The sequence below is a fragment of the Canis lupus genome, chromosome 20, assembly GCF_011100685.1.
Source record: "Canis lupus familiaris isolate Mischka breed German Shepherd chromosome 20, alternate assembly UU_Cfam_GSD_1.0, whole genome shotgun sequence".
Lineage (NCBI taxonomy): Eukaryota > Metazoa > Chordata > Mammalia > Carnivora > Canidae > Canis > Canis lupus.
In genome coordinates this window covers 47085301-47103344 of record NC_049241.1, presented here as the reverse complement: position 1 = coordinate 47103344, position 18044 = coordinate 47085301, and the positions used below count along the sequence as shown (strand labels likewise).

General features: G+C 48.4%; 1 protein-coding gene across 2 annotated transcripts in view; it reads left to right on the top strand.

The window, feature by feature from the left end:
* The window catches only part of CYP4F22 (cytochrome P450 family 4 subfamily F member 22), a 69060-nt gene extending 51429 nt beyond the window's left edge, over nucleotides 1-17631 (top strand). Inside the window, exons 3-13 of one of the 2 annotated variants that reach the window (XM_038567008.1) lie at nucleotides 1665-1809; nucleotides 6187-6240; nucleotides 6361-6488; nucleotides 6697-6818; nucleotides 10823-11090; nucleotides 12099-12165; nucleotides 12276-12405; nucleotides 13695-13828; nucleotides 14727-14791; nucleotides 15397-15479; nucleotides 15849-17631. In XM_038567008.1, coding sequence (XP_038422936.1) covers nucleotides 1665-1809; nucleotides 6187-6240; nucleotides 6361-6488; nucleotides 6697-6818; nucleotides 10823-11090; nucleotides 12099-12165; nucleotides 12276-12405; nucleotides 13695-13828; nucleotides 14727-14791; nucleotides 15397-15479; nucleotides 15849-16026 — 1374 coding nt within the window. In that variant the 3' untranslated portion in view covers nucleotides 16027-17631. The remainder of the gene's footprint in view (nucleotides 1-1664; nucleotides 1810-6186; nucleotides 6241-6360; nucleotides 6489-6696; nucleotides 6819-10822; nucleotides 11091-12098; nucleotides 12166-12275; nucleotides 12406-13694; nucleotides 13829-14726; nucleotides 14792-15396; nucleotides 15480-15848) is intronic. The other variant, XM_038567007.1, reaches the window with a different exon arrangement.
* The last annotated feature ends 413 nt before the right edge of the window (nucleotides 17632-18044 follow it).

The following is an 18044-nucleotide window of genomic DNA, read 5'->3' as shown; positions in this document are numbered from 1 at the left end:
CATCTAGTCCTGCAGAATGACTTCCTGTTCCTATAACCAGGCTCTGACTTCCCACCTCCATGGCCTTTGCTGGAACTGTGTCCTCCACCCCAAATATCCTTCTCAGTTAGATGAACTTTGACTCATTTGTCATGCCCCATATCCAGCTCGTACTCTTTGAGAAGCCATCTGGCTTTACTGGTGGTTCCAGAGGTAGTGGCCAGGTCCTGATGCCCCAAACAGTTGGCCAGGGCCAGTTTTGAAGTCCAACATTGACCCTATGGGTCTAGCCTGCCACCTAGGGCCATGAGTTCTGGGTGAGGCCATGGTCTCCCAGGGCTGAACCCGATTGAGAAGGAGACACGGGAGCCAAAGAGAAGTCATCTGTTGGCTTGTTCACTCATTCATTTATTCTTTCAATTGGCAATTGCTGGGCCTTGCATTTGACCAGGCACTGGGTTAGGCCCCTTAATATCTGAGCTCTCCCCTAATTCTCACAGCCTGTGGAATAGGGATGGATCTTCCCAATGTGATGGATTTGATCTTTGGAGCTCGGAGAGGTTGAGTGACTTGCCCAAGGTCACATAGCTGCTGAGAGCAGATTTGAGCTCAGATCCTTCTCACAATGGCCTGAAGTACTTCTGCCTTGTGTTTTTGTTAAAAGCAGACATTTTGGAGCTGGGTGGCTCAAGTCCTGGCTTTGTGGCAGATGATGCCGGTGCCTGCCTGTATCCTTCTGGCCCATTTCTGGATGTGATGACCTGACCTCCAGCTGCCAGCCCCTGCATTCTAGGGCTTTCTCTAGCACTGTGCAGGGTGAGCTTGAGAGTTAATGCCCCAGGAGTGACCCTAGCCAGTGACTATGAGATTGTAGGATTTGGTGTATAAACACCCCAGCTCATCCTCTGGTGGATTGACTGTGAGATTTGTGTCCCCTTCAAAGTCCCCAGGAAGACTGGGCACTGAGTTGCCTGTGGCCATGACTCCCTTGGAAACTCCCCTTTTACTGGCTGCCTTCCCTCCCTGTCTCACATTCCCTAGTCCCCTACCCATGTTTTTGGGGATCACCCTCTACACGAACTACTTGCCCTAGAACCCTTGTCTCAAGATCTGCTTCTGGGGAAGCCCAAATTAAGACCATCACTTACTCACCTATAACTTCAGACAAATCCTTTGACCTTTCTAAGAAAAATGGGGAAAATAGTAGGAACTATGTCATCAATACTTGTGTGGGTTGAAGGTGTATAAAAAATGCCCATAGCAGCACCTAACACCGTGAGCCCATATATGTGTGAAAGATAACAATACCAGTACCATTTTATTCCTAACAGAGCACGTACTCAATAAATGCCAGTCATTATTATCGTGCTCACTGTTACTGTTTTTATTTCTTGAACACCAGCCATGTGTCTTGTGCCGGGGCTCTCTCATTTTGTTAATTCATCAATTTTCTCAGCTGCCCTCAGCCAGAGTTGATTTACACGCCTCCCCCCCGCCCCCCCAGCTCCACTTCTCAGATGAGGGAGTAGAGGTTCAGCCAGATGCCCCCTTCATACAGCCAATCATCCAGCTAGCTCTTCTGGGCTTGTTTTGAGGACAGGGGAGATGGTGAAACGGAAAGGCTGGGGGAAGCTGGGGCTGGGCTCTTCCTCACTATCTTTCCCTATCCCCCCGACCTCCCCCAGTATCTTCCAAATGAGACGGGACTCCAAGATGAGAAGAAGGTTCTGGACAACATGCACCACGTGATCCTGGTGTGGATCGGACCCGTCCTGCCACTGTTGGTTCTGGTGCACCCTGACTATATCAAGCCTCTAGTGGGTGCCTCAGGTAGGTGTGCTGGGACTTTGAGTGATGGATAACCCCTTAACTCCCAGAGCTCGCCTGGGCTTCTAGGCACACAGGTGATCCAGGGGAAGAGCCTTTTGAGTAGGGATTTGAAGGGTGAATAGGAGTTCACCAGAGCAGCCATGGTAATACAGATAGTGGGAATAGCCTGGGAAAAGGTGGACCATATCAAAGAGTCCTAGGAAACTTGAGAGGATGTCTACCCACCTGGAAGTCAGTGCCAAACATGTTCCGATAGATAATTGTTTGCCTAGGATTTTGTTAAGTGGTTGCTGTTTAGTTCTAAGCCATGGCAGCGCCATCATTTAGGTTCTCACATTCCCACTGTGGATCTCCTGGCTTCACTTGGGCTGCCCCTGATTGGTGGAAAAGGAGATGTAGAAAGGTTGCTTCTTTCTTGTCTGTCCACATCTACCCCAAGGTATAGGACTCCCAGATGTGCTTGTCAAGCACTTATTCAACCTTTAACATCCAGATCCCATGACCTCTTCTCCAGGAAGACCTCCGAGATCCTCCAGACAGATCATAGGTTTTTCCTCTGGGCTTTTCCGTGGTCAGCCCTAAACCTCTAGGGCTGAGCGTGTCTGCATCCAGCCCTGTCTGCCTCATGGGAGTTTGGATCTGTAGCATGGCCTTGCATGGAATTGGGCACCTCCAGAGGCATCAGGGGCATTTGAGAGAGGAGGGAGGAATGAAAGACCTCCAGGAATTTTAGGATCTCTGGCCCCAGCTTGGGCCTCTATAAACCCTGTGTCTAGAAACCACCTTCAAGGTGCCACCCTACAGCCATGGAAGAGGAAGGGACTGCCATTCTTTCCTTTCTCACCATTATTGTATTTGTGAGGGGATGCCCACCCCACTGCACAGAGGGGGAAATCTAGACCCTGGGAAAGGTGACTCTTCTAAGGGATGGGCACCAAGTTGTGGGAAGAGCCCTGGGTCAGGACTTGGATGGGCTGGGCTTGGATTCTTGGCTAGAGCCATATTTGCTGTGTGACCGAGCAATTGAGCTAGCCTCGCAGGGACCGTTTCTGCTCTGTAAAATGGGGTGGTTGTGAGGGCTGCGTATGATGTGGGTAGGCACTCATGAGGGTTTGTTCTCTCCTGCCTTTCTCATATCCTGTTTTTCTTTCTTTCTCCTCCTCCTTCTCCTCCCCCAGCCCCACTACTCTTAAGAGCCTCAGTTTCCTCAGTACTGTCCTACATGGTTGTGAGACCCCAAAGAATAGTAAGTAGAGCCCCCAGTGTGGCCTGGGTGCATAGCAGATGCTCAAGCCTCTGCCTCTGCTCTCCCCTCCCCTCCCTCAGGATGGGCAGGACATCCATGCCTCTCCCACTGGGGGACAGGTGGGGGGCTCTAGACAGGGAGGGTGTGGCTGTGAGTTAGGGCAGACAGGCCTGGCCCCCAAGCTGTGAGCCCCCTTCCCTACTGCATGGGGCCTAAGCCCACACAGCCCATGGATCCTGAGAAGGCATGGGTCCTCTTGGACTTCTGTCTTCATCTTATATTGGGTAAGAGAGATAGAGAGCATTAAATGGGAGAAAGGAAATGAAGATGCTTTATAGGGGATAAAACATGATATATAGGCATATAATTATAGCTTGTCTTTCTACCTTCATTTTGGATGGAGTTGAGGTTCACATAACATGTAATTAACCATTTTAAAGTATACAATTTTAAACTGTAAGGTATTTCGAGTGTCCACAATGTTGTGCAACCTTGGCTCTCTCTAGTTTCAATATTTTTCATGGCTCCATAAAATAGCCTGAACCTATTAAGTGTTACTCCCCATTCCCCCCTCTCCCCAGCTCCTGGTACGTACCAATTTCTTTTCCATCTCTGTGGCTTTGCCTGTCCTGGAGATTCATTCATTCATCCACAGTGTAGTGATTACTGGGACCTTATTCCTCTTGAAGGCTGAGTGATAATCCCTAGTCTGGGTGTCTGGATATATGGATATACCACTTTTGTTTATCCACTCCTCCACTGGCTGACATTTGGGTTGTTTCTACATTTTGGACATTCCAAATCATGCTATGAACACACATGTACAAATTTCAGCATGGATGTATATTTTCATTTCTCTTGGGGAGATACCAAGGCATAGAAATGCAGGGCCATATGGAAATTCTACATTTAACTTTTTAATGAATCACTAAACTGCTTTCCTCAATGGCTAGGCATTTATTTTTCATGGTAGGGGCTTTGCTGGGGGCTGGAGATGCAGATACTCATCTCACAAGTTCTTGATACCAGTGACCAATAATTATAATCATAGTCATAAAAATAGCCAGCAGTTGGTTAATTATTCATTTATGTGTACAAATATTTAATGAGCACCTGCCGTGTGCCAGGAACATATTAGCTCATTGAGTTTTTGTAGGGATGCCACAAGACAGGCAGGATTGTTTGGTTTCTCCTCTGGCAAATGAGGAAATGGAGGGACAGAGGGCTATCATGCCCAAGTTTATACAAGGGGTTAATGGTAGGGCTGGGGTTTGGACCCAGACCTGACCTGCCCAGAGGCCAAGCTCTCAACCACAGTGATAGGGTTCTTCCTGCTGGGCATAGGGTGGGGCCTTTTCTTACATGAACTCCTCCAGAGTAGATTATATTCCCTCTTCACTGAAAGGGACACTGGTGAGGAAGGCAGCCCGGACACAGCCTCTCCTGGAATCGATGGTCAGATTTGGAGTGGGATAGGGACTTGAGGATGGGAGAGCAAAGGAAAAGACCCTCAAGGGGCGTAGGCTGAAGTCCAGTTCTCAGAGAAGAAAGGAGTCACTAGACTTTCTCCTTCTTCTCCAATGCTGCCTCTTCCTGGAAGCCAGCCGTGACTTCCAGCAGCCCTTTCTCTGTGCCTTCCTTTGCTTCTGGCACACTTTCTACCTTCTTGATAATTGCATGGCATGCTTCTGCTTCCCTTTCTCACCCCACCCGATGCTCCTCCAGGCAGGGTGTGGACCTGAGCCATTCCTGGTCCCCAGCATGGGTTGGGTACAGGAAGATAGCAGAAGAGATGTTCTAAATAGGAGGATGAGTGGACATATGACTGTGTGCACAATTGGCCAATTCCTAGGTAGTGTGTGTGTAGGTGGCTGAGTCACATCTCAGATAAAAGTGACATCACTTGAGTTTCAGGTACTTCCTTCCTGGGTCCTGGCCCATTCTGTCCCAACTCTGTTCAACATGTAGAAAGGGAATTCACTCACTCACCCATCCATCCATCTGTCCATCCATTTTTGCATTCATTCATCCTTTGGTTGGTTCATTCAATAAAAGTTTATTTAGCACCAGGGGTGCCTAGGTGGCTCAGTTGGTTAAGTATTTGACTCTTGATTTTAGCTCAGGTCATGATCTCAGGATTGTGGGATCAAGCCTCATGTTGGGCTCTGTGTTCAGTGCGGAGTCTACTTGTCCTTCTTCCTCTGCCCCCCTCAATATATAAATAAAACCTTAAAAAAAGAGGTTTTCTTTCCCTCTCCCTCTGTTCCTCCCTCCTTTCTCCCTCTCTATAAAAACATCATTTAGCACCAGTGTATCAGTGATCAACATGGTGCTTTCTCTCAAGGGGCCAGTAACTGGATAGATACAATACAGAGGAATTGGTGGAGGAGGGATGGCATCCAAATAGAGACTTGATGGATGAGGGAAGAGTGTTTGAGGCAGAGAGTGCATGTGGTTGAGAGACCTGGAACAAAGAAAGAATGAGACTTTTTCAAGGAGATGAGAAAATCCTGTGATGTTAGAACATTGAACATGTAGAAAATGGAGGATAGAGGTGTTCTGAAAGGGCTGGACTGAAGTAGATCATTCATGGCTTTGAAAATGGGCTAAACAGTTGGTGGTTTTGGCTAATGGGTGTGAGTAGGAAGGGACATGGTCAGATCTAGCATCTGATAAGACCTCCCGGGACTAGAGTACAGGGCAGACTGAGAACACAGGAGGTATAATTCAAATGGCCTGAGTTGGCAGAAAAGAGGGGTGATTAGGGTGAAGAGGGCCATTCTGGATGGAGAGCATAGCCTGGACAAAGGTTTGGAAGTAGGGCCAGCATGTGGGGGTTATTGGGTATATGTTGATAGGTGAGGTAGGAGAGGCATATAGGGGCAAGATGGGCAGGGTCTTCAGTCTTAGCCTGAGCTTGAAATTTTTTATCAGGATGATAGGGAGCCATGGGAGGCTCATGTTCAGTTCAGCAGGTTACAGGGATCTTTCTGGGGCAGGTATGGAGGATGGACTGGAGTGATGAGGCTGATGTCAGAGCTCAGAGAGGAGGCCCAAGGAGGTCATAAGCAGAGGTCAAGTGTTAGAACTCTAACTGTTTTGAGTCATCATCACCTCTTCTCACTCCACAGCTGCCATTGCCCCCAAGGATGACCTTTTCTATGGATTTCTGAAACCTTGGCTTGGTGAGTGTACAACTGAATACCTGGGGCTGAGGTTTCAGGGAAGACGCGGTGGGGCCTGGGGTTTCTTGTAGTATTTCAGAGTAATAGGAGAGGCCCCTAATCTTAGTCTTCTGGGCCCAGGGGATGGGCTGCTGCTGAGCAAAGGTGACAAGTGGAGCCGGCACCGCCGCTTGCTGACACCTGCCTTCCACTTTGACATCCTGAAACCCTACATGAAGATCTTTAACCAGTGCACAGACATCATGCATGTGAGTCTCAAGGTTATTTGGGAAGAGGGTATCCTAGGAGTGAGACTGGTCTGGGCTCCAGCTCATGGGTAAGCTGGGCAATGTCAGGAAGCTTCACTTCCTTTACCCTATAAAGTGGGGTTGTAGTGAGTGGGCAGCTGGGTCATTGTTAGCCTGGCTTAAAGTCTGTGATCTCCATGTCAATTTGCCATGTATCCTTTTCTTCCAGGGTAAATGGCGGCGCCTGGCACAGGGCTCAGTCATCTCCCTTGACATGTTTGAGCATGTTAGCCTCATGACCCTGGACAGTCTTCAGAAATGTGTCTTCAGCTACAACAGCAACTGCCAGGAGTGAGTGTAGCTTCCCTGGGGAAGATAGAGCCAGTTGTTCTAGGGCAAGGTGGTGGGAGAAGAAAGGAAACTCTCAGTTGTTGGGCATCCCTGGGCTATTGGTGCTCTGCCACTGACAGGCTGTGTATTCCTGAAAATGGACATCATCTCTCTGAGCTTATCTTCTTATCTGAAAATGGAATCCCAGTTCCTTCCCCTTAGCCATCGTGTGAATATTGAGATAATGTAGGTTGATGGTTTTGCATATAGTAGGTGCTTTATAAATGCTAGTTTCCTTCATTGTTCCATGAAGAGTAGTTTGGCCTTTGGAAAGTGTCTCCCCACTTTCTGAGTCTCAGTGTCATTTTTTAATAAAACAAGGATGACAATCCTTGACTCTCTGAGGTGTTTTAAAAATAAAATGATATTGGGGTGCTTGGGTGGCTCAGTTGGTTAAGCTTCCAACTCTTGATTTTGATCTGGGTCATTATCTCAGGGTTGTGGGATCAAGCCTCATGTTGGGCTCTGTGCTTGCAGAGCCTACTTGAGATTCTCTCTGCTTCTCTCCATTTGCCCCTCCTCCCTGCTCATACTCTAAACAAATAGCACTTTGTGCTTCAAAAAAAAAAAAAAAAAAAAAAAAAGGAATAAAATGATGTCACACTGGCCTGGCACACAGATGCCCAGTGAATATTTGTTGAATGAGTGAATAAGATAACCATTGTTCTGGTTCATTCATTCATTCATCAGATGTTTGTTGTGTACCTACTCTGTGCCTGATACTATGGTAGCTCCTGGATATATGGTGGTGAGCAACAGACTAAGCCCCAGTCTTTTTTTTTATAATAAATTTATTTTTTATTGGTGTTCAATTTGCCAACATACAGAATAACACCCAGTGCTCATCCCGTCAAGTGCCCCCCTCGGTGCCTGTCACCCAGTCACCCCCACCGCCCACCCTCCTCCCCTTCCACCACCCCTAGTTCGTTTCCCAGAGTTAGGAGTCTTTATGTTCTGTCTCCCTTTCTGATATTTCCCACACACTTCTTCTCCCTTCCCTTATATTCCCTTTCACTATTATTTATATTCCCCAAATGAATGAGAACATATAATGTTTGTCCTTCTCCGATTGACTTATTTCACTCAGCATAATACCCTCCAGTTCCATCCACGTTAAAGCAAATGGTGGGTATTTGTCGTTTCTAATGGCTGAGTAATATTCCATTGTATACATAAACCACATCTTCTTTATCCATTCACTTTCGATGGACACCGAGGCTCCTTCCACAGTTTAAGCCCCAGTCCTATACTGGATATGTCTGATACTATGGTAGCTACTGGATATATGGTGGTGAGCAACAGACTAAGCCCCAGTCTTATTCCCCTTGGAGTTTTTTTTTTCCCCTTGGAATTTATGATCTAGGTGGGGATAAAAGGAAAAAGAGACATCATAAATGGTGGCAAGTTTGTAGCACATAGTAGGTCCTTAGTAGTAAGCTGCTGACTTTGTTACTCTGGGGCTTGTAGGGTTATGCTTCAGTTGGGTAAGGTGGGGATGGCCTTAGTGATTGGTTAATTAATTAATCCAAAAATATTTACTGAGTGCCTACTAACCACCACTCCTGGACTAGGCACTATGAATACAGTGGTCAACAAAATAGACAAGGTCTTGCTCCTCTGGAACTTACATGGTGGGAAGAAAGGCAGTAACCGTGTACAAATAAATAAACAAGAAAATGACAGTCTGTGACAAATATATGAAAACAAGCATACTTCAGGACCAAGGACAGCCCCTTGCACACTTGTCCAGGGATTTTTTTTAATTTTTAAAATTTTTTATTTTTTTAAAGATTTTACTTATTTATTCATGAGATACACACACACACACACACACAGAGAGAGAGAGAGAGAGAGAGAGAGAGGTAGAGACACAGGCAGAGGGAGAAGCAGGCTCCATGCAGGGAGCCTGATGTGGGACTTGATTCCGGGACTACAGGATCATGCCCTGGGCCAAAGGCAGGCGCTAAACTGCTGAGCCATCCAGGGATCCCCTATTTTTTTCATTAAAATTTTTATTTATTTGAGAGAAAGATAGGGAGAGAGAGAAAGAGAGAGAGAGAAAGAGTAGGCACATACAGGGTGGGGGATGGAGGGTCAGAGGGAAAAGGAGAGAGAATCTTAAGCAGACTATGTGCTGAGTGTAGAACCTGATGTGGGGCTTGATTTCATGACTCCGAGATCAGGACCTGAGCCAAAACCAAGAGTTGGATGCTTAACCAGGTGTGCCACCCAGATGCCCCTAGAATTATCATTGTGTGTTTTTAATAACAGGTTTACTGAGATGTAGTTCACATATCATATGATTCACCCCCTGTTTAAAATAGACAACTATGTAAATATACTAGAAACATAATTTCTAGTTTCTCTAGTTAGCAACATAGTTTCTAGTATATTCACGTAGTTGTATAACCATCACCATAATCAATTTTAAAATATTTTCACCCAAAACATGCCCTATACATTTTATCACTCACCCCTATTCCCACTTCTCCCAGTATAGGCAATCACACATCTTCCACCGGTCTCCACAGATTTGTCTATCATGGAAATTTCATATTGATGGAATGATACAGACTTTTGTGTCTAGTTTTGTTCACTCAGCATAATGTTTTCAAGATTCATCCATGCTGTAGCCTGTGTCAATTTCATTTTTTAGGTTGCTGAGTAATAGTCCATTTACCATATACACCACATTTTGTTTATCCACTCATCTGTTGATGGACATCTGGGTTGTTTCCACTTTTTGGCTATTATGTAAACATTCATGTATCAGTGTTTGTGTGAACACATGTTTTTAATTCTTTTAAGGTCTGTACCTAGGAGTGGAATTGCTGGGTTATGTGATAATTCTTTGCTTAGCCTTTGAGGAACTGTCAGACATTTTCCCCAAAGTATGCATCATTTTATATTCCTACCTGCACAGTATGTGAGGACTCCAATTTCTCCACACCCTTGCCAACACTTATTATTATCTGTCTTTTTAATTCTAGCTATTCCTAGTTGGGAAGTAGTTGAAGTGGTATCTTTTTTTTTTTTTTTTGAAGTGGTATCTCATTGTGGTTTTGATTTGCATTTCCCTAGTGGCTAGTGCTGTGAAGTATCTTTTCATGTGCTGTTTGGCCATTTGTATATCTTCTTTGGAGATACATCTTCATATGCTTTGCCTATTTTTAAATTGGGTTATATGTCTATTATTGTGTTTTGAGAGCTCTTTATATGTTTTAGATACAAGTTTATCACCAGGAACAGGAGTTCTCCCATTCTGTGGCTTTGTAGGCATTATTATTATTCTTTATAGGCTACATCTGTTTGGAAGTCCTAATCCTTTGGGCCTGTTTTAAAATGTACCTGGATTTTGGTTCTATTTAGGTATGAGGCTAACAGATCACATGATTGGCATTAAAAAATTAGTTTGTTACTTATAGTTTCCAAGAGGAGGGGGCGTGCCACACCACTCAGGACTACCCCGGGAAGCATCAGTGTCAGTCAGGAGAAAGTGTGGCAGGAGTCTTTTTTTTTTTTTTTTTTTTTTTTTTTTGTGGTTTCTGTAGGAAGGAGCAGTATGGCAGAGTGCAGGCTTAGGATTGGCTACTTTGAATAATTTTAGAGGGCCCTGGAGGATACAGGGCTGTCCCTAGGTGTTGGTACCTGTCCCTGGGGTGATTAAGGCCTGGTGATAGAGGGTCAGTGTGATAAATTTCAGTGTAAAGGAAGGATCTGGATTGTTTGGTTTTGATATGAAGCATGCTCTTGGATGAATCATTGGCTGTCTCTAAGAACTAGTTAGTTCTGGGAGGGGCAGTGTCTCTCCAGTTAGCAAGGCCCCAGATGGCACAGCATAAAGAATACAAGAAACTAAGACAATATCATCTATACAGGGCCTCTCTCCGTCACCTATCCACGGGGAGAAGCAGCTTGTGTTAAGGGCTAGGCCCATGTTCTTCTTCCCCCTATCTCCCCAACAGGAAGATGAGCGATTACATCTCGGCCATCATTGAGCTGAGTGCCCTGGTGGTCCGGCGCCAGTATCGCCTGCATCACCATATAGACTTCATCTACTACCTCACAGCAGATGGGCGGCGTTTCCGGCAGGCCTGTGACACCGTACACCGCTTTACCACGGAGGTCATCCAGGAGCGGCGGCAGGCACTCCGCCAGCAGGGGGCTGAGACCTGGCTGAAGGGCAAGCAGGGCAAGACCTTGGACTTCATTGATGTGCTGCTCCTGGCCCGGGTGAGGCTGGACCCTGAAGGGTGGAGCCCTGCCCAGGACGGCCCCTTGGTGAATGTAAAATGATCCACATCCAAAGTAACATAGATCTGGGATGCGGGCCGATGCAGCACACGTTAAGACTTACTGTATTAGTTTGCTAGGGCTACCTTAGATTGGGTGAGTTAAACCACAGAAATTAATTTTCTCGAGGTTCTGGAAGCTAGAAGTCTGAGGTCAAAGGCACTGACAGGATTGGTTTTTCTGAGGCCTCTCTCCCTAGCTTGTAGATGGCACCTTCTCATATATCTTCGCTTTGTCTTCTCTCTGTGTCTCTGTGTAAAATTCCTCTTCTAAGGGCACCAGTCATGTTGGACTAGGGCCCACCCTAGGGACCTCATTATAATTTAATTTAAGGACCTCATTATAATTTAATTAAGTCTCTAAAGGCCCTGTCTCCAAATATGGTCACATTCTGAGGCCCTGTGGGGGTTAAGACTTCACCATAAGAATTCTTGATGGTGGCGGGTATGGGGGGAGACACAGTTTTGCCCACTGTACTTACCATGATGAAATAACAGGACTTTGAAGAAACGTGACGCTTGCAGAGATTGCTTCTGTGGAATTTCTGAGAAGTGCTTGGGTTCTGGATTCAAACAGTCCTGGGTTTCAGTTCTGGCCCTGCTGCTTAGTGGATGCTTGACCTTAGTATCTGACTCTTCCCTCTGAGCCTTCCCTTCCCCATTTATGACATGGCAGTCATGAGACGTGATCTCAGATCATTGTTGGGCATCCAGCAGGCTGCATGGTGTCAGTAGCTACTCAAGAAATACAAACTCCCTTATTCTATTCATCTTTGACTCTTCCTCGCACTTTCCATCTTTCTTAGACAAGTTGCCTACCTCTATCTGCCTGGAGTCCTTACCCCTGCAGCTTGGCTTGAGAGAGGGGCAGATATCTTGACTTTAGAGAAGCCCTAGGATGTGGAAGGTGGGATGAAGTGGGCTGAACATCCTCTCCCACTCACTCCAGGATGAAGATGGGAGGGAGCTGTCAGATGAGGACATCCGAGCTGAGGCGGACACCTTTATGTTTGAAGGTGAGGATGTGGGGTGAGGCTGGGGGAGGCCAGGAGGGATCCCATTGTCTGAAAATCACATCTTCTCTGTCTTTAGACAGCCTCCACTTGAGTTCCTCCTCTACCTCCAGGTCATGACACAACGTCTAGTGGGCTCTCATGGGTGCTATTCAACTTGGCCAAGTATCCAGAGTACCAGGAGAAGTGCCGAGAGGAGATCCAAGAAGTCATGAAAGGCCGGGAGCTGGAGGAGTTGGAGTGGTTGGTTTGGGGTCAGGGGGGTCATGGGAGGCAGGTTGAGTCTAGAGCTTGCTTGCCTTTATTTCTTGCTCTGATCTGCACGTATTTCTTGCTCTTACCTGTATATTACTCTTGCTACTGCTGGGTGTTGTTGAATAAGGTAGTATCCAAACAGATGTGTGGGTTCAGGTCTGTTCCACATGTGTCCTCGTTCTCCTTGAACCAGCAGCTACCCTGGGCACATTCTTCTCAAGGCAGATTCCAGAAGCACAAAGAGCCACAGTTTAAAACCTCTGCTTGCATTGTAACATTCCAATTAGCTAAAGCAAGTCACATGTCCATGTCAACCACAAATGGGGCAGGGCATACATTCCACTCACCTAAGTAGAAGGCACTGCAGAATCGCATGCAAAGTGCATGGGGTATGTAATTCAAACATGGAGGTGGGAGGAGAGTGAAGAGTCAGGAACAATAATCCAATTTACTTCAGATGTGTGCCATGTAGAGCTGATTCTGGATGACTAAAAGAAAACAGCATTTAAATAGCATCGGACAGCGAGAAAGCTCTTTTCTGTTCAGTGTGTTCACCTTTTAGATTTTGATGTCTGGGAGAGACACTCAGTGGGGTGCCATCGTATCTTCAACTCCTTGTGAATTTGCCTTTTTAATGAAGGCAGAAGATGGCTCAGGTTCTGAGGACTGGGCAGGAGATGGGTCTAGCTAGAATTTAATAACTCTTCTGTTTTCCCAGTGGTGTTTAGGTTATGGGTACTTTTATGCCAGGCGTGCCATTTGCCCTTTACCATAGCGATATAATGTTTTTTTGAAAGAGAAAGAAAATGATCCAGATCATGGACCAAGGATTCTAATTAATCCAAATTGGGACCCTGGAATACAATGAAAAAAAGTTAATAGCATAGGAGAGAATGTATGGGTTTTTAAATATTGAAATTGATTCATACAGGCTGGTAAACTACTGCTGCCCTGGGTCCCCTGACTATCCTGGCACCACTCCCAGCTATTCCCTGACTGCCACATAATTCATCAGTTAAAGGGTTAATGCTGGGTGTGCAGAAGCCTGTGGGTGCTGCTCTGATTGGTTGGGGGTCAGATATTTTGCATGCTGAGGATTAGTGATATGTGCATGGGACAAGTCTGAGACCCTAGACTGGTTTCCTGCACGTTGCTCCTGAATGCATGTGTGTGCTTGTGTGTGTGTGTGTGTGTGTGTGTGTGTGCCTGTTTGAGGAAGTGAGTGTTGCTGTGGTCTGGCCTGAAGTCACCCACATTCCATGTTCTATGCTCCCCAGGGATGACCTGACCCAGCTGCCCTTCACCACCATGTGCATCAAGGAGAGCCTACGCCAGTTCCCGCCAGTGACCTTGGTTTCCCGCCGCTGCACGGAGGACATCAAGCTTCCAGATGGGCGCATCATCCCCAAAGGTGCCCGTTATGTCCTTCAAGTCACTGGGCTTCTCTGCTTCCTATGGGAGCCTGGTCATGCCTGCCCCAGGTGCACCCTCCCTGTAGATTGGGTGTCTCTCTGTGTGGCTTCTGGGATGAGGGAGGAGACCCAGTTGTGTAATGGGGAGACTGAGATGGGTGAGTCCAGGTGGAAAGACAACAGTGGGTATGGCAAGGTGGGCCCTGTGAGGGCTCAGGTAGGGGAAAGATGGTTTCATTCAGTTGCCAGATATCCCTTGGACACTAAGCCCAAGGGATGCTGGAGATCTAGAGAGGCCTTGTTCCCAGAACCAGGCCTTGAGTACCACCTAGTCTGAGGGAGACACAGCAGAGCATAGACATTCCCAGTCGTGTGGGGTCAAAGATGGGCTAAAGATGGGCTGGAACAGCCCAAAATAGAGTGATGACTTTATCTGGGGTGAAATGCAGGGAGGGCTGCTTGGAAGAGGAAACATGAGATGTGAGCCTTGGAGGTTGGAAGTGAAAGAGAGCATGTTTATGGAGCAGAGTCTCAGGGTACAGGTAGTGAAAGATTTGGAATGCTGGGTTGAGGCACTTGAACTTGATCTTCAGGACAGTAGGGAACCATGGGAGGTATTTGAGCTGAGGAGGAACAGTGTCAGGTATGTGAATAAGAAAATCCCTGTGTGGCCAGCATGACAGCTAGAAAGAAGGTTATGGGGAACTTTTATGGAGCAGCAGGGAGAGTGGACATAGCAGCAGAGTTTTTCAGAGAAGGATGGGCAAGAAAGGGTAGCAGTTGGCTCATGGGAACAGCATGGCTCCAGGAAGAGCAAGGGAGGGAGGAGGAGGTCTTCAGAGAAGGCCCTGGTTCCCCTCAGCGCCACTGGCCCTACTGACCCCACCTTCCCCACAGGAATTATCTGCCTGGTCAGCATCTATGGGACCCACCACAACCCCACAGTGTGGCCTGACTCCAAGGTGAGCCCCTGCCTCAATTCTCCCTTCCCTCAGCTTCTTCCTTCTCAGAAGGGGAGTCCTGGGGGGAGGTGAGGCCTCCCTACCCTGCTCCCCAGGGATACAGATGGCCTGGTTGAATGCAGAGCTTGAGTGCCCCTGCCCCACCTACTCACTCACTGTTGATTCATCAGGTCTACAGATATTATTGAAAGCCTACTGTGTGCCAGCCTCTATGGTGGGCACTGTCTTTGCCCTCATGGAGCTCATAGTGAAGTTCAGGGGAAGAAAATAAGCAAAAGCTATCATCGTGGATATTGATATGGGTACAAAGGAAATATAAACTGGAGTGCGGTGGGGGGCACTTTAGCTTAAATGGTGAAGAAAGGCCTTGTGGAGGAAGAGATATTTAAGCCGAGACCTGAAGAGTGTGAAGAGCCTGGAGAAGCCTGTTCCACAGGAAGTACAAAGGCCCTGTGGTTGTAATGAGCCTGGCATGCTTGAACAACGGAAAGAAGAGAGTGTGGCTGGATAGTAGCGAGGTTCTCTCTGTCCAGCTGTAGGGTGGGGGCTAAGCTGGGATGGTTGGGCCAAGCCCCCAGACTCACCCGCAGGCGAATCCTGTCTAGGTGTACAACCCCTATCGGTTTGATCCGGACAACCCACAGCAGCGCTCCCCACTGGCCTATGTGCCTTTCTCTGCAGGACCAAGGTAATTCTCTTTCCCCCAGTCCAAGCCAAGCGTAGGAGGAGCGCTGAGGCCGGCGGAAAGTCAGGGATGTGCAGATCAGGGGCAGAGACCACCTCCCACCCAGATGTGCTTTCTGCCAACCCAGCACCCAGTTCATGCTTCCAATGCACCAGGATTCCCCCAAATCAGACTCTGCGATAGTATCCCTGGGTGTTGAGCAGCTACTGTTGTGCCAGGCCCTGAGTTCTGGGCGTATGTGCTCCCAAGGACTCTATGACGCCACTGCCCCCATTTTACAGATGAGGGAACTGAGGCTCAGAGCGGGAGGTCCTTTACGCGGGGACTCCCCGCTTCCAGGCCTGAGCCCCGCCCCCGTCCCCCTTCCTCTAGGAACTGCATCGGACAGAGCTTTGCCATGGCCGAGATGCGCGTGGCCGTGGCGCTGACGCTGCTGCGTTTCCGCCTGAGTGTGGACCGAACGCGCAAGGTGCGGCGGAAGCCCGAGCTCATCCTGCGCACGGAGAGCGGCATCTGGCTCAACGTGGAGCCGCTGCCTCCGCGGGCCTGAGCGCCGGCGCCGCCCACAGAGGCCCAGGCCCCGCCCCCGAGGGCCCAGGCCCCGCCCCCAAGGTCCTGAGGGCAGAAACCACGCCCCTCGAAGTTCAGGTTCGGCTCCTCTGGGGAGAAGCCCGGTGGTACCAGCCGTGCCCCTCGCGGCAAGGCTCCGCCTCCCGGCGACCCGGTCCCGCCCCTTGAGGTCCAGGTCCAGTCCCCTGAGCGCCCTTCCCGCTCTCCTGCTGGAGGGGGATTCCAGGACTTGAGACCCGACCCCTAAGGCCTCTGGGATTCAGGATCGTTCCCCTCTGTGGGTCCCGGCTGGCTTCCAAGATGAAGACTTGGGAGCTGGAGCCCGAAGTTAGAGCCTTGAACCCGGGCAGGGCATCACCTTCCTGAGGCTCCCAGCTGCTGTGGGTGAACTCCTCTGGCACCAGGCTGCAGCCCAGGGCTCGGATGTATGCTTCTGTTGTTGTTTTGTAAACCTAGACCCTCCTTCACAACCCTCTGCCCTTTTCCCTGGCTGTGAGGCCCTTTGCTGAGTGTTCTGATTTTTGTAGAACAAAACCAAGGGATGCAGACGTCCCCCCAGCGTCCACCCCCTAGCCCCGCCAGATGCTTCCCTTCGAGCCCAGCAAGGAAACGAAGGTCCCCGGGGAAGTTGGGAGGCATGTGAGGGAAGCTATGGGCCAGGAGGCTGGGAAGCCGTTCGCCCTCAGACATAAACTCAAGCTTTTTGGGACACTTTGTGCATACATTTATCTCGTCAGCAGACCACGTATTAATTGTTTGTTGGCACTGGGCCAGGGCCGCGGCCGGGGCTCAAATCCTGCCCTCAGGAGAACAGGGGACAGAAGTTGAACAAATATTTCATATGTATTTTTATTTATAATCATGACAAGCGCCCCAAAAGAGAGGCCCTTGGTGCTCTGCAAACACAACAGGGGGTGGCTCAGGGAGAGCTTCTGGGATGCTGAAGTGAGGGTACAAGCTGAGTGGTGACAAGGGAGAGGAGAGCATGTCAGGCAGGAGGAACTGCATCTGCCAATGTCCCCAGGGGAAGGAGAGCATGGAGTTCTTGAGGAACATCACCCTGGGGTGACTGGTTCTGGAAAAGGGGGCAGAATGGAGGAAAGTTGGTCAGGGGCCAACTGCCAGAAAGTAGAGGCCACATCTCACTTCAGGGCATTACACTCAGGGCAATAGGGAGCTGCAGAGGGCATGGGAGCAGGGGGGCATGGTCAAATGTGGGCTGGCAGGGAGGTGGCTTGGAAGTGGGGGCGCACTGGGGACTGGAAATCTGGGGAAGAGAGAGACTGAGGTCCCAGGCGGGACTATCAAGCCACAGAGGCTGAGGTGAGGGAGGAGGTAAGCTTGATTCCCACGCCTTTGGCTGGGGGAACTGAAGACAGCATGGTCCCCGACATAATGATACAGGAGATGGGGCGGTGGCAGTGTCTACAATAATTGTATTAATTCATCAAATATTTATTGAGCATCTGCTGTGAGCCAGGCCGTATTTGAGGCCTTATATAATTGACATTTGTTGCCGGGGTGGGGGAGTGTTAACAGATGATGGATAATAAATAAACAAATAAATAAGTAAATTCACATGGGGTCTTGGAGGATTTTGACTTTTATTGTGACAGAAATGGGGAGCCATGGGAGGGTTCTGGGCAGAGGGACAGATTTGTCCTTTGGTCCTTATAGTATTCTTTTGGCTGCTAAGTGGGAAAGCAAGGGTCGCACCAGGGAGGCCAGATGGGGTGACTGCATTGGCCCATGTGAGAGAAGTGATAAGTGCTATGAAAAAACTGAGCTGGGTAACTGTGTGTGGGGGGATGTTCTGTAATGCTGGTGGGGGGAGCAACTGCTAGATGGTCAGTGAAGTCCTTACCGAGAAGGGGTCATTTCAACAAAGACTTCACGTAGGAGAGGGCAAGAGCCATGTGGATATTTAGGGGAAGAGTATTTGAGGTAGAGGGATACGGTGCAAAGGCCCTAAAGTAGGGAACAAGCTTGGGGTGTTGA